This window comes from Rattus rattus, chromosome 5 (genome assembly GCF_011064425.1).
Source record: "Rattus rattus isolate New Zealand chromosome 5, Rrattus_CSIRO_v1, whole genome shotgun sequence".
NCBI classification, from domain to species: domain Eukaryota; kingdom Metazoa; phylum Chordata; class Mammalia; order Rodentia; family Muridae; genus Rattus; species Rattus rattus.
In genome coordinates, this window is record NC_046158.1 from 96508018 (window position 1) to 96522573 (window position 14556).

At 45.0% G+C, this 14556-nt stretch overlaps 1 protein-coding gene across 1 annotated transcript in view; it reads right to left on the reverse strand.

Annotated features, from left to right (window-relative positions):
• Window positions 1–12049, reverse strand: part of Gpr176 (G protein-coupled receptor 176) — a 95036-nt gene extending 82987 nt beyond the window's left edge. The window contains exon 1 of the mRNA XM_032903916.1: window positions 11305–12049. Coding sequence (XP_032759807.1) covers window positions 11305–11473 — 169 coding nt within the window. The 5' untranslated portion in view covers window positions 11474–12049. The remainder of the gene's footprint in view (window positions 1–11304) is intronic.
• Window positions 12050–14556: the final 2507 nt, after the last annotated feature.

A 14556-nucleotide genomic window follows, 5' to 3' on the forward strand; every position in this document is an offset into this window, starting at 1 on the left:
CCCAGTCAGAGGCTGGAAGCACTAAGAGTGCAAAAGCCAGCTTCCATCCAACCCGGAGGCATTCTGGGTAGCTACATCTGATGACGGCCCTTTTCTAACACATCTAGGTTTTCTTTCCTTATCATTGGGTTTTTATATTTATTACCAATGATATTTATGTGTGAAAAGTTGCTGAGTAAAAGTAAGTGTTTAAATGAGGATTTAAAACATCAGAGGCTGTGTGGTGTTTCCAGACAGTAGCTAAAACATTTCCTGATTCAATGAATCACTTCTGGGCTTCTGCTTCTATGCAGCCATGACTCTCTTGCCAGACCCTTGGTTGCTAGCATGACCACATTCCAACATTCATGACCCCCAGAGCCTGACCATGACCTTCCATCCCTGACCTTGTCCTCTGCTGGGTCTGACAATCCTCAGAGCCTGTGTCTCTACAGTCAGTGCCTCTCTGGCTCCTGCTGGGTTCTCACAGCCTTGGGTTTCCAGCGCTGCTCACGCAAGGCGCCTGGTTTCCATTGCACAAGGTCTTCCTGGATGTTAAATTGTGCTATTAAACTAGCCACCAAGCCCTTTGCTTCTTTTAATCCAAATGTGGGATAAGAATAATGCTACTTCTGTAAATTTTGTTGTTTAAAATTTTTAAAAAGATCTGAGGTTTTGAGATCTGTGTAACTGGAAAATACAGAGATAGAGCTAGGCTCCCGAGCTCCAGGGAATCAAACAGTACCAGAGCACAGTCACTCTGTCTCCCTTTCTCTCTCCTCATCTCATCCTTACATCTGCCTCTCCCACTAGCCTCATAGCCTAAGCAGACAGCTTTCAGTATCCATTGGAATACTTACCAAACCCTTGGGGAAAGATGTCTTCTCTACCAACAACTCCATATTAAGCACCCTGATTGATCTGACACATAACATGCATCCCATGTCAGTCCTGACATATCTCCACGTAAGTAAACATGATCTAGTACCAACAAGGCTGGCTCGTGTGCCCGTTCTCTCTCCCAGGGTAAGAGTGGGGTTAGGCAAGACAACTATCAAGGGGCTATCTCCAAAGAGCAAGAAAATTAGAATCTGGAGGTTGTATCGAATGCCTATTGCATGCTTTGTTTGACAAGACTGGGCTCCCTTCTGCAAAACCTAAAATTCTTATAATTCCTCTGCTCAAGTAAGCACTGTTCTTTACTATATGACTCTTCTTTGGACAATGTGATCTTGATGTTGTTTAGATCTGGGATATCCCCTGAAGGCCCGTAAACTGATGGTTTGGTATCCATCCTGCAGCCCCGACAGGCTAGAGTAGAATCTGTAGGAGATGAGGCCTAGAGAAATGAAGCTAGGTCCTAGGGATATAGCCTGGAAGATGTTGGGACTCCAGCATCTCCTTTGACAGTTGCTTCCTGGATGCTGTGAGAGGAGCTTTGTTTCACTGCACTCTCTGCTGCACTGTTCCGCCTTACTACAGGCCCCAAACTGTGGAGCCAAACAACCAAAAACTAAAACTAAGAACCAACCAAACCTTTCCTCCATGTAAGACTAATAACCTCGGGCATTTTGTGACAGTGACAGAACGCTAACACAGCTCTGCTGTCTCCAGCAGGCGCGCTCCAACTACTCACTGTTGGAACTTTTGGGTTTGTACTATTAGAGAGAAAAGATTTAGTTAGAAAAAAAAATCACTTGCCTCATTTCACATAATTAATGTGATGGAATGAAATAGCATGGTTTGTGCCCCAAACTAAAAAGCTCTGTGTGAAAGTGAGGCTACTGTAAGTTATCTTGCTTGATGGGTACTGTGCTGGTGGATAAGTCAAAAGTGCCTAAATCATTAGAGGGAGGGAGAGAGAGAAGGGGGGAGGAAGGGAAGGACAGAGGGACGGAGGGAAGGAGGGGGAGAAAAGGAAAGGGAGGGAGAGAGACACAGTGACAGAGACAGAGTGAGATCGAGAAAGCGAGAGCGAGCGAGCGAGCGAGAGAGAGAGAGAGAGAGAGAGAGAGAGAGAGAGAGAGAGAGAGAGAGAGATTGAACAAGTTTCCTGAGGACAGCCACTCTAGTTTTCAGCGTAAGGTTAATAAGAAGAGTCTGTGTGCACTAGGGGAGGGGTTACTGTTTTGTTGTTTTAACGGATACAGTAATAGTGGGAAGAGCTCAGGACTCTCACTTGGTTTCTTGACTTTTGCCCACACCTTAGAATATGTTGAGGAAGTTTTTATTCATAATTACTCTCCTCTTAATCCTTATAACTCCACTATAGGCAATACTCTAGCCTATCGTGGACTTTTTAAGAGAACCAAACTTACACAAATCATGACTAAACAATTAAATTATGGATCTAAGCTCAAAGAGGGATCCTGGAAACCGTCAGCTAGATAACAGTTACTAGTTCCAGTGCAAAGGCTAAAACTGAGTTTTTAAGTATTTTGGCTAAACATCTCCTGCTTCGATCTCAGGCTTGCTCCATTCCTCCCTTGAGAAATTAAGTTTGCCTCACTCATGTTGTGGGCTCTCCGTCTAACCCAAGGGCTACAAGAATCCAAACGTGTTACATTGTAACGACAGGAAAGATGCCTTGGGTGCATTTCAGGAACAGGAAAGACTCCAGCCATCCTCGGTTCCAGGGCGCAAAACTACACTCATTTAAAAGTGTTTCTTTCTCAAGGGAAGTGCTGGGCCTGAAGAGATGGCTCAGCAGTTAAGAGTACTTGCTGCTCTTGTACAGGATGCAGGTTTCATGCCAGTTCCCAGCACTCCTTTGGGGTTGCTCACAACAGCCTGTAACTATGGTTCTTGGGATTCCAACACCCTCCTCTGGTCTCCATAGACATCTGCACACTTGTGGTGCACATACTGACATCAGGCACTCACATATACACATAAATAAAAATAAAGTTTAAAAATAAGATGATAAAAAAGATAGTGTTATTAAGGGGTCTCTACTTTTCAAAAGAGCTCACTAGGTGTCCTAGTTAAGGGTACTAGTGCTGTGATAAAACGCCATGACCAAAGCCAGCACAGTAGGGAAGTGTTTCCCATAGGCCAGCCACTCAGGTACTCAAAGTTGCTGCAGCCATGGTCCAAGAGGCCCAGGCTACTGCTCAAACAGGCAACAGAAATGGGCATGTCATATAGGTTGCTGGTTTTGCAAGGATGCATAGTACAAGAGTTACAGGGTCATGAAGGCAGCCACCAACATTCAAGAGAAAAGCCAGTGAAGTCAGGCAATATGTAGCAAGATTAGATTCCTTGTAGGAACTCCTGAGAGGGCTATGCATAAAGCTGTGAGGGGAACGCCTACTTGAATGAAGACTCCAGGATGTTGAAGATGCCAAGAACATGGGTATTTGTCAAGGCAAGTTGTGTACAGCAACTCCAGAAGCCATGTGGGCTACACATCACACAGGTATGGAGGAGATGGCACCTAAAAGCCTGTTAGAGCCTCTCCAATGACACCACATGCTCTCAACATCAGACATGGAGCTATGATGATCAATTCTATCCTAATGACTTTGCCTTTCTTTGGTCTCATCTATGCTCTTAGTTCTCCATTTTGGAATAGGAATTCTGTATCACTGTATGTTGTAAGTATATGACTCTCTTTTAAATGTAATAGGGTCTGCAGCTAAGGGACTGTCTTGGATTTCAGTAGACATTTTGGACATGTGAATCTTAGCAGTATGGGGACTGTTAAGACTTTAGGGACTCCAGAAGTTAGACTAGATGCATTTCTCACTGTGTGATGGCTATGAGCCTTTGGAGGCTAGCACGGAATGTTTCCATTTAAATCTGAGGTGTTCCACACAGACTCGTATTTTGAACAACTGTTTCCCAGGTGGGGGAGCTATTCTGGGAGGTTTTAAAAACTTTGGGAGGCAAAGCCTAGCTGACAGAGAGGGACAGACTTCTGGAGGCTTACCCGACCTCGGGTTCCTATCGTGCTCCCTCCGAGTCTGCTGTGGTGTGAAAAGCTTGCACCACACACTCCTGCCATCATGATTCTCTGACAGGATGGACCAACCCCTCTAAAACCATGAGACAACGCAAGTTTTCTCCTCCAGCTCCCACCTGGAGTTATTCCCATCATGGATTATGGCTACAGGGATACAAAAGTAATCAATACAGATGTAAAATTACAGTTTAATCTCAATGTCAAACATGATCAAGTACCGGAAATATAAAAGGGATGGAGGATGGCTCAGTGGTTAGGAGCACTTGTTGCTCTTACAGAGGACCGAGGTTCATTCCCAGCACCCACACGGCAGCTGACAACTGTCTGTAACTCTCGTTCTTATACCCTCTTCTGGCTTCCACAGGCAACAGACACACACATGGTGCACACGCATGCAAGCCAAAGCACATACACACAGAATAGAAAAGTCATCCATATATTATTAAAATTAAAGATGTATATACATCCATTTGTAATGTACATATGGGTATATACATATTTAATTTTTTTCAGGCTAGATTCCCCACTATTGTGCATTCTTTTCCAATTCCATGTTTAAATGCCAATTTTCCAAAATCTCACAAAACGGTTTTATTCTAATAAAATCTCACCATGCCACTTCACGGCAATTTAAATTTGGTTAAAGGCATCTGGCATCGAGCACTGCCATCCCCCTAATTCTTGTTTTTAATGTGCTTCCTTTGTTCTTCAACTTCTGACTTTGGCAACGAGAAAACAAAGCACAGACAACACACCGGAGGGGGGGCGGATAATCTGCAAATTACCTAAGGGTTTGGTGTCCTGGCTGTTTACAAAACTCCCAATTCAACAAAAAAAAGACCAAGGATTTGAATAGATGCTACTAAAAAGAAGATGCTCGAATGGGTAACGAGCACATGAAAAGACGCTTAGTGTCATTAGCCATTGGAGAAATCTACACCGAAGTCACAATGAGATACCACCTCATAGCCACCAAATGTGGGTACACAGAAAATAACAAACCACGACATATATTAGTGTAAATAGAACCCCCAAATACACCGCCAGCAAGAAGGAAAGATTATGCAGACACTTCGGAAAACAAGGTGACAGTTTGTAAAAGGATAACCACAGAGCTCTCCCATGACCCACCCACTCAAGTCTAAGGTATGCGACCAAAAGAACTGAAAACACGTCCACACGAAAGCTTACATAGTGAACATTCGTAGCAAGCACCGTTATTCGCCGTAGTCAATAGGTGAGTCACCCAAATGTCTATCAAACGATGAATGGATACACAAAATGTGCTGAGTCCAGACTATGAGATGCTACTTAGCGATTTTTACACTTACTCATCTACACAGATATATACCCAAGTACATACCGTATCTGTGCATGCGGGCCTGTGTAGAAGTTAAGGGACAGCTTGCAAGAGCACGTTCTCTGCTTCTTCCTCTCAGGTCATCAGGTCCTGCTGAGCTATCCGGCTGGCCCCAATACAACAACTTTACAATAAGAAGTGAGAGTTGAGAAGGAATAAAGTTCAGTGGAAAAGGTCTTGCCTAGCACACGAGAGGCCTTAGGTTCAATTCCCAGCATCACGAGGACAGAATAAATAACAGTGATGAAATTCTGATACCCACTACAATGTGAATGAAGCCTAAAAATGCAGCAAAAATATTACCAAGGAAAGAAGCCAGTCCTGAATGATAACACATTTGACTTCAAATATATGAGTTGTCTATAGTAGAAAGTCCTGAGACATAAATGCTATAACTCGAGTACTGAGGAGATTGGCATAATTGCTAATGGGCACATTTTCTTTGTAAAATGTTTAAAATGTTCCCAAATTAAATAATAATGAGATGGCCCAACCCTGTGAATATACTAAAAAAACACCGAATGGTAAACACTGTAGCATATAAATTTTATCTTAAATGCTGGGTTTTTTTTAAATGGTTTTCAACAGAGAATTAAATTTCCAAGAAGAATTAAAAAGCGGAATGATGTGTCATACATAAGCAGGAAGAAGAGAGCAGCAAGGGGTTATAGCCCTTCACTCAGATGGCGATCAGAAGGAGCGCCTATGCTTGATATACTGTAGAAAAACAAAATGTTCACTATTTTGGATTCTACCTTTACAAAATTAAAACAGGGGGGAAATGAAGGCTTAGGGGAATATCCTTGTCAGTAAAATGATTGCAAACACAAGGACCTGAGTTCAATTTTCAGAACCCACATAAAAACGCTAGGCACAGTGGAGGGTACTTGTAACTCCCGAGCTTATGATGCCAAGGCAAGGAGGTCCCTGGGGCTCACTGGCCAGTCTGTGAGCCCAGTTAGTGAGCTACAAGCCAGTGAGAGATCCTGCCTCACTGGGAGCCGATGGAAATACCGGAGAGTGACATCCAAGGTTGTCCTCTGGTCTTCGCAGGCACACACACACCTGTATACGCACACACACACACACACACACACACACACACACACACCTGTATACACACATGCACACAGACACCTGAATATACACATGCACACACACAAACATAAGAATGGAGGAAGGAGAAAGTGGAGTAAGCTTCTATCATATGAAAATCAAAGATAGTGCATTCAGACTCACTATATTGGGTTTATCTACCCAGGCTAATTACTGACCCTGCCATGTCCTGACTCTTTAGGTCAGCTTCTATAGACATTATTCATATTCTCTCTCTCTCTCTCTCTCTCTCTCCCTCCCTCTCTCTCTCTGTGTGTGTGTGTGTGTGTGTGTGTGTGTGAAGACAGGAGCTTGTGTAGCTCAGCCTAGCCTTGAACTCACTATGTACTTAAGACTGGCCTTGAATTCCTTATCTTCCTACCTCCACCTCCCAAATCCCAAATTCTGGGGTTACAGGTGTGTGACACCTTGTTTTCTATGTAGTCGATACATGTTTCTAGACATGACAAAACAGAAACAGCATACAGATGTAAGGTAGCTGGCATCATGTTACTATTGTCTATAATTATGGTTAACCAAAAAACTATTCTATATAATTATGAATTATGAGCACAAGCTAGCATAATACATCATCTGTCAAACATTTAACCAGGAAACTCTAAGAATCTAGCTAGTATCAAAGGCACAAATATGATTCTATCAAGTATCATAAACATTGCTTGTACGCATGTGATTTTGCTGGACTATAAAAAACAAGAAGCAAATGGTGTTTATCCTCTCTCTGTTGAACAGATTCAACAAGCCATTCCCTGCTTGTACGTGCTAGGCAAGTACTCTACCTAACTGAGCCACATGTGCCTTCTTCCTATTTTTCCTTTAAAATGAATACTTTAGGCCTATAGAAATGGCTCAGAGGATTGGAGCAATCACCCTGAAAGCATGAGGACCTGAGTTCAGATCCCAGCACACGTGTAAAAGGTCTCGCTGTAATCCTAGTGGGAGTTGGGCGGGGGCAGAGACAGGAAGATAGCTCGGGCTTCCTGGCCAATAGCTTAGCTGCAGGTTCAGCAAGAAACCCTGTTTTGAAAGAATAAGACCAAAGGTGATAGAGAACCTTTTCCTCATGGTCATCAGTTTCACGGTCATTCACCATTATAAGTATAATGGCCTGCCATTAAAAAATAATGTGTAGATTGGGTAGCTTGAACAACATTTATTTCTAACAGTTCTGGAAACCAGGAAGTCCCAGATCAGAGGCAATGTGGGCAGGTTCTGAGGAAGGCTCCCTTCCTGATTTGTGGACTCCTGCCTTCCTGCTACGTCGTCACAAGATGAAGAGACAGAGTCTGTGAGCCCTTTGGCACTAAGCTTGATTTCATCTAAACTTTCTCCAAAAGACCTTCTTCTTACAGACCTTCACCCATCTGCAACACATAAATGCAGGAGGCTGCGGGTATCCAGCAAATATTCAGCACATAGTTGGCAAAGGAAGTCGACTTAAAAACAAGAACCGTTTATGCACGATGGCCTGGCAGAAGGAAGAAAGGCTGATCTCTGTGTTTTAAAGCACTCTACGATAAATTTCAGTGTAGAAATACTTACATGCCGGCTATTGTTTGCAGTGGTGACTCGAATGGGAAATTCCTTTTTTAAAACTGTCTCCCATGCCTCCAAGGATAACAGGCACAGGTGACAAGTAATCTGGGTAGGAGTAGCTTAGTGGTAATAGTCAGTCATAACTACTGACCTTCTACGTCAAAGCAACAAAGAGAAATGTCCCCTGTGCGTATTTTCAGTGTGAATCCAAGGAGACTTGGAAAAGAAAGATCAGTCCTGTGGAGCTTGGGGTTTTTGTTTGTTTGTTTGTTTGTTTGTTGTTTTTGCTTTTGTTTTTGTTTTTGTTTTTCAAGGCATGGTTTCTCTGTGTCGTCCTAGCTGCCCTGAACTCCCTCTGTAGACCAGGCTGGCCTGGAACGCAGAGATCTTCCTGCCTCTGCCTCCCGAGCATTGGGATGAAGGGCGTGTGCCACCGCGCCCTCTGAGTTCTATCTTACTGGAAATGGTGACTCCAAGTCTTTCTGAGTCTTCCATTTCCAATTGCTGACGCTCGTGCTGTGAGCCACCTACCAGGCGACCTAAATTATATGGCTCGCTTCCAGGATTCCCAGGTAACTGAAGGCATCCGAGATGTTGTATCACAGATGGCTGAGAAACTCTCATTCTCTCAGATCCCCAAAGGCGCATTATTTGAGCAATTCTTGAGTCATTTTCGGCACGGTAAAGAATATTCCTATGACTGAAATATTAAGTTATCATAAGTTACCGGGACATTTTCCAGTTAAAGCGCTACTTTAAAAAAAAAAAAAATGCCTGAAGTTCTGCAAGCCAGCAGTGCCAGGGAAGCATTCCTGAGTACTAATGAGTCTCAGGGAAGAGAAAGAGATTTGGAGGATGTGCGAAGACTGTGTGTATCTGTTCAGAGAGAAGACTTAAAGGACAACTCATCTGCCTGTGTTTGAGATGAGAGGCAGGTACACTAAGTCATGGCTAATCTACCATTAGACAGCATTCCATCCTCCAAAGACTTTACCTTCCTCCTACTGCAAATCAATGACTTCCCTCTATTTCTGAGGGAATAATGCACCTTTGGGGGATCTGAGCTTATGAGAGTTTCTCAGCCATCGTGATACATCATCTCAGGATGCCTTCAGTTACCTGGGAATCCTGGAAGCGAGTCACATAATTTAGGTCTCGTCTGGTAGGTGGCTCACACCACGGCTAGAGTCAACAGTAAGAAAAGAAAGACTCAGAAACATTATTTGGACTTTGGCGCTGTGTTCCCAAGTTTACACGCCTTGCATGTAACTGGACATAGCTTTGACCGTAAGTACTGAGCCTCAGCTGGCATTTCCAGGAAATTCTCATGTACATAGATCTGTTTAGATGGATCAGATCCTTCTCGAACAATGAATCAAGAACACCCACAAAGAGTAAGCACACACAGGACAATGTTACCATTCAGCTATGTTTTCAAGGAAACATGAAATGCTATCTATATTTGTATTTTCTGGAACTAGAAGAGGGCAAATAGATTTCTTAGTAGATCTAGTCAGACATAACCAAAGAGCAAGGGGAAATGAGTCTTTTTTTTTTTTTTCAGACCAATCCATGAAGGCAGTTTGGCATGCCACTCACAAGTGCTGTGTGGGAAACAAGAGCCCATTTACCTAAAAGTTCCTGAATCCAATGCAAGGAAAGACAGGAAAGAGAAAAATACAGAGAGTTAGCAGGAATAGCATTTAAATGCCCACTGCTCACCATGTCTTTTGTGGACACGCTATCTATCTTCTATTCCAATTACACTTTAACTTTCTAGATTCAATCCATGAACAAAATGTCAACACCGAAATTGCCATGAGTGAAAGCTATTATATGTGTGTGCCTATATGTACACATATATGATATATATAGGAGAGATGTGTATATTTGAAAAATCCGAAGTCATTGTTCTGCCTTTCCCATTAATATATATGTTAAGAGGAGCAATATTGGAATTTTACTGTTTGCATAGCACTTTTGCATAGTAAATGTTTAATTAGTGATTGTTAAATGAATCTCAGAAATATTCAGAATATACTTTTTATTGTGTAAATGCGCATTTAGCAATCCACTTGAAAGCACACATCTAGACGTCACAGGGACAGCTGAGAATACCCCAAGGACAAAAAGTGGAAGATAGCTATTACAACAGAATGGGTTAGAATGATGACAACTTGAGAAAGTATGAAGGGAAATTCCAAACGTTATTTTTTTTCCAAATATAGTCTTTTAATATCTCAGATATCTTGGTTTCCATGGAAATTCCCAAGTGTCTAGAAAATATAATTTATTTTGACTTTAAAACTTTGACTTCTCTTCTCCACAACATCCACACATAAATTGTAATCTTTTCACATTCTTACAAATGTCACAACAGAGAATTTAAGCCTGTTTGCTAGTATCCACTGTGCTTGCCAAACCTCAATGGAGCACAGTCTGGTTGTACTGTTTATCGTTTTTAAGAGTTGCCCTAAAGAGCAAGAGCCATTTAAGAGTAGAGAGAAGCAGAGGTGAGTCTCACGCTAGCCCACACACATTTTACTAGCCATTGCACAAGAAATTACAAGAACAGTAATTCTTTCATCCTTCTTAAGTCCGGCAACTCTTTTTGAAAACCAATTCAATGCCCTGTAATCGAGTAGCGGAGTTCATTTTGGTCAATTTATTTTTTTAATCCCCTCTGAACAAGGGAAGCAATCTATAATCTATTGTGTGTGGTTTGAAACATTGTTGTTTTTTTTTTCTTATCTCTGTTATGCGCTTAAAACACAGATGGAGGCGTCCAGTGGGCTTCGTTTTACTCAGAGATTGAAGAAAAAGTAAAGTGTAACTTCACATGCTCTTAAAAAAAAAAAAAAAAAAAAAGCCACTGGTCCCTGGTCCCCTGTTACTAGAAACAAGCCAAAACTGATACGTAAAATAGAGCTCTTTCAAAAATAATTCTTATATAGGAAATAGCAGCGCAAAAACGCATCTTGGACTGATTGAGTTAACATTCCTCCACCAGTAACAAATTTCCCCGGAATCATTGCTTTTATTTGTAAACAAGAGCTCGAGGCAGCGATGCTCCTGGGCACCAGAAGGTAAGCGGTGATGCGGAGTCTGAAGCGTTGGGCAAAGACTGTCTGGACAGGTCTTTCGCCAGAACCCCTGTACACGTACCATCCTGCCAAAAGCCGCCCTGTCCCAACTCTTCTGCTTCCAACCTCCAGGCTAGGGATGACCGCCCTCGCTTAACTTAAACCTCCTTCAACTCCCCGCACACTGCCGGGCACCCTGCATCCCACAGCGGATCTTGCGTCCTCCGGGAAACCCGGCCCGTTGGTGGCCCCGCAGGTTGGCTTACCGAGCAGCGAACCAATGAAGATGACGACCTGCACGGTGGTGGTGAACTGGCGGTACAGCTGCGCCTCGCTCAGCTCCCCGAACGCGCTGCTGTTGGCGCCAGCCTGGGCGCCCGACGTGTTACGCGGGTGGCTGGTGTTCGGTGACACCCAGCTGCCGTTGTGCCCCATAGCGAAGCCGGGGGCTTGTACTCTCCTGCCCGGCCTCTGAGCCCCAGCGCACAGCCGCTCCTGCCCCGGGCGCGGAGGGACCGACGCTCGGGAGCCAGGCAGCGTCCTGCAGAGCCGGGCAGCCGGCTAGCCCCTCACGTCTGCTCATCGCCTAGCCAGCGGTCCTCGAGATGGGGTGGGAGGGAGGCGCGGCCGCGCCCCAGGGCTGCTCCCCCCTGGGCCCGTCAGCAGCCACATGGAGGCGGCACGGTCACAGCGCATCGCTGGGCCCTCCTCCCGAGGGGGGGTCGGGCAGCGCGGCCAAGCCCACCCAGTATACACATCGGTGGCTGCGAAGGACCCGGCGCACGCTCCGGACCTCTCTGGCTAACGAGAAGGGAGCACTTGGCTGAAGCTATATTTCAGTGCTGCTAGCTTCGGGGCTGGGGAGGTGCGAACCCCCATGAAATGCTTCAGTGTAGTGATCGTAGCTGAGAGGGTGGGGGCTAGACCCGGTGGGCAGCCAAGGCTGGGCAGCAGGCTGGCCCCCGCACACTCGGCTGAGCGCCAGGACTCCAGAAAGCTCAGCTGGGGTCCAATCCCGCTTCCCCAAGGCTGTCTGGACCAGCTCTGTAGCCCCCTTTGCTTCTACAAGCCGCCCCCACCCTTGGCCTCAGCACCCCTACCCCCACCCCAGGTCGGTTCTTGGCTCGGACGAATTGTCGTGACCTAGCAGGGACCGGGGAGGACGCCCCTAGCGGGGCAGTGGCGCCTCCCGCTCTGCTGCCAGGCTCCCAGCGCGTGCCTGGGGCAGTCGGGGCCGCGCGGCAGGCAGGCGAGGTCACGTGACGCAGGACCCACCCACCTCACCCCCCCTCACGCTGCTGGGGAGGGACGTAGCGCCATTTTGCCCCAGTGGAGCGTGACTTCGTCGCGGGGCGCGTGGGAGGCGCGCAGCTTCAGTGTCTGGCTGCAGAAGGATGCGCTGCCAGCTGCGCTGCGTTTGCTGCTGTGGTTACTGCCCCATTCGTCCTTTGGGTGCAGCCTGCAGTCTCTAAATCATTTGCCACTGACTTCTGGACAGGAATCCCAAGCCTCCAGGGCCCTCGGTCAAGCCAAAGCCTTTGGGAAACCATCAGTGGGTTCCTTTAGTCCACCATTCGAATGGTGGACTAAAGGAACCCACTGATGGTTTCCCAGGCCCTTCCATTGGACCTCACCTCCACAAGGGGCACTGCTAATAAATTCAGCGATGAAGACTTGGAGGGGGTTTCCTGCAGGCTGATGTAAAGCATTGGGAAGTTGGGATAAGCAGGCAAACAAGAAGAAACAGTGAAGCAGGAGGAGCGAAATGGAAACAAGGAACCAAGAGAGGGATCAAGGGAAGAAAAATGGAGAAATGAGCCGAACATAGTGGTGCACACCTCTAATCCCAGAGTTTCGGAGGGAGAGGCAAGACAATCAGGAATTTACTACAAAATAAATTGGCACTCTTGAATTTGTGAGACCTTTCACTGCAAAACAAAACGGAGGTCGCCAATTTGAGACACAAAAGCCTTATGAAATCACAGAACCAAGGACAAGGTGACATCAGTCTTACAGTCACATCTTAGGTGAATTTTCCACTGACTCCAATGATGAGTCAAGGGGTTGGACATCATTTAAATGTTATACTTTCTGGGTAGTGTGCAACAAATTCATAAACTTCAGTGGCTTGAACAACCTATCGCCAGTAGTTCAGCCAGTGGCAGAGTCTGGAATCTGGAGGCTCTTTGTGGCTGGCAGGAGATATTGGCTGTACCTCAGAGGTCGGCTGCAACTGTTCTCTGAATGATCTCCACGGAACCTTTCCATGTAGCTGCTTAGCTTCCTCATAGGCAACTCTGGTCTTCAAGTGAGGACACACAGAAACCACGCTGACTTTTATAAGTCATTTTAGGATTTAGGTATCGGGTGGAGAGATGGCTCAGCCGTTAAAGGCTAGGCTCACAACCAAAAATATAAGGATTTAGGTATCATGTCCACTGCACTGGATTTGTTGTAAGTCACAAAACCACACTGCGTTTAATCAGGCAACCCTCGGGTGTCAATCACTCCTAAGATGAACAGGTAGAATTCGGAGCATGGTATTGCAGTCATTAAATAAAAATATGTCAAAAGAGTTTCCTATTGAAAAAATTTTATTTAGATTTTTTTTTCTAGAATTGGGCAGGTCAAAAACCGGAGGGATTGTCCTGATCTGCACAGGCTACTGTAACAAAATGCCCTATACCATGCAATTTATAAACAACAAAGTTTTGTTTCTGGTTGTTCCAGACTGGGAGGTCCAAAAGAGCACTAAAGCTTGTATCCGTGAGAACTTGTTTCCTTTTATCCCTTCATTTGTGTTCAGAAGAATTCTTGGATTTTAACATTCTTAGACATTTATTAAAAAGCAGGAAGGATCCTGGGCAGGAGGAAAACAAGATGGAGCCGGATTGGGATACTTGCAAAGATCAAAGTGATGGTTAAATAAGACAGATCCTATGAGCTGTAGTTTTCTTTCCTTCCTCCTGACCCTCGTCTCATTGAAGGGAGAGAGAAGAAAAGCCTGGAGAGACAAGTGTTTTCTCAGTCCTGTGGTAGGTGACTTCCCATCTCAAGTAGGCAGTTCTGTATTTCTATGTGGTCAGTCGTGTGCCTATAGCCCTGTGCCTATAGTCGGTGGTTTGCTGTGTGGACATTACTCAGGTTGACAGTTTCCCATTCTCTTCTTCTAGACACACTGAAAACAGTCTCTCTCAACTGTCCTTTCAGTAAGCAAGGCCACGTGACTATTATGACTAATGAAATCTGAGCAGAAATGATGATGTGTTTGTAGGCCGAAACAGTGAAATGTTATCTGATTACCCAGTCCCTCTTCTGCCCTGCCACAGTGGCTGGGAAGGGAGTCTTGTTCTGAATGGAACTGCCGAAACACAGAGCAGCCTCTGAGTCACCACCACATGGGAGGACTCATGTCCTGGAGACATAGCCACCCACAATAAATTTTGTGTGAGCAAGAAATAAACAGTGTTGTATTAAGCTACAAATATCTTTACAGTTACTCCTTTTTACAGCACAGC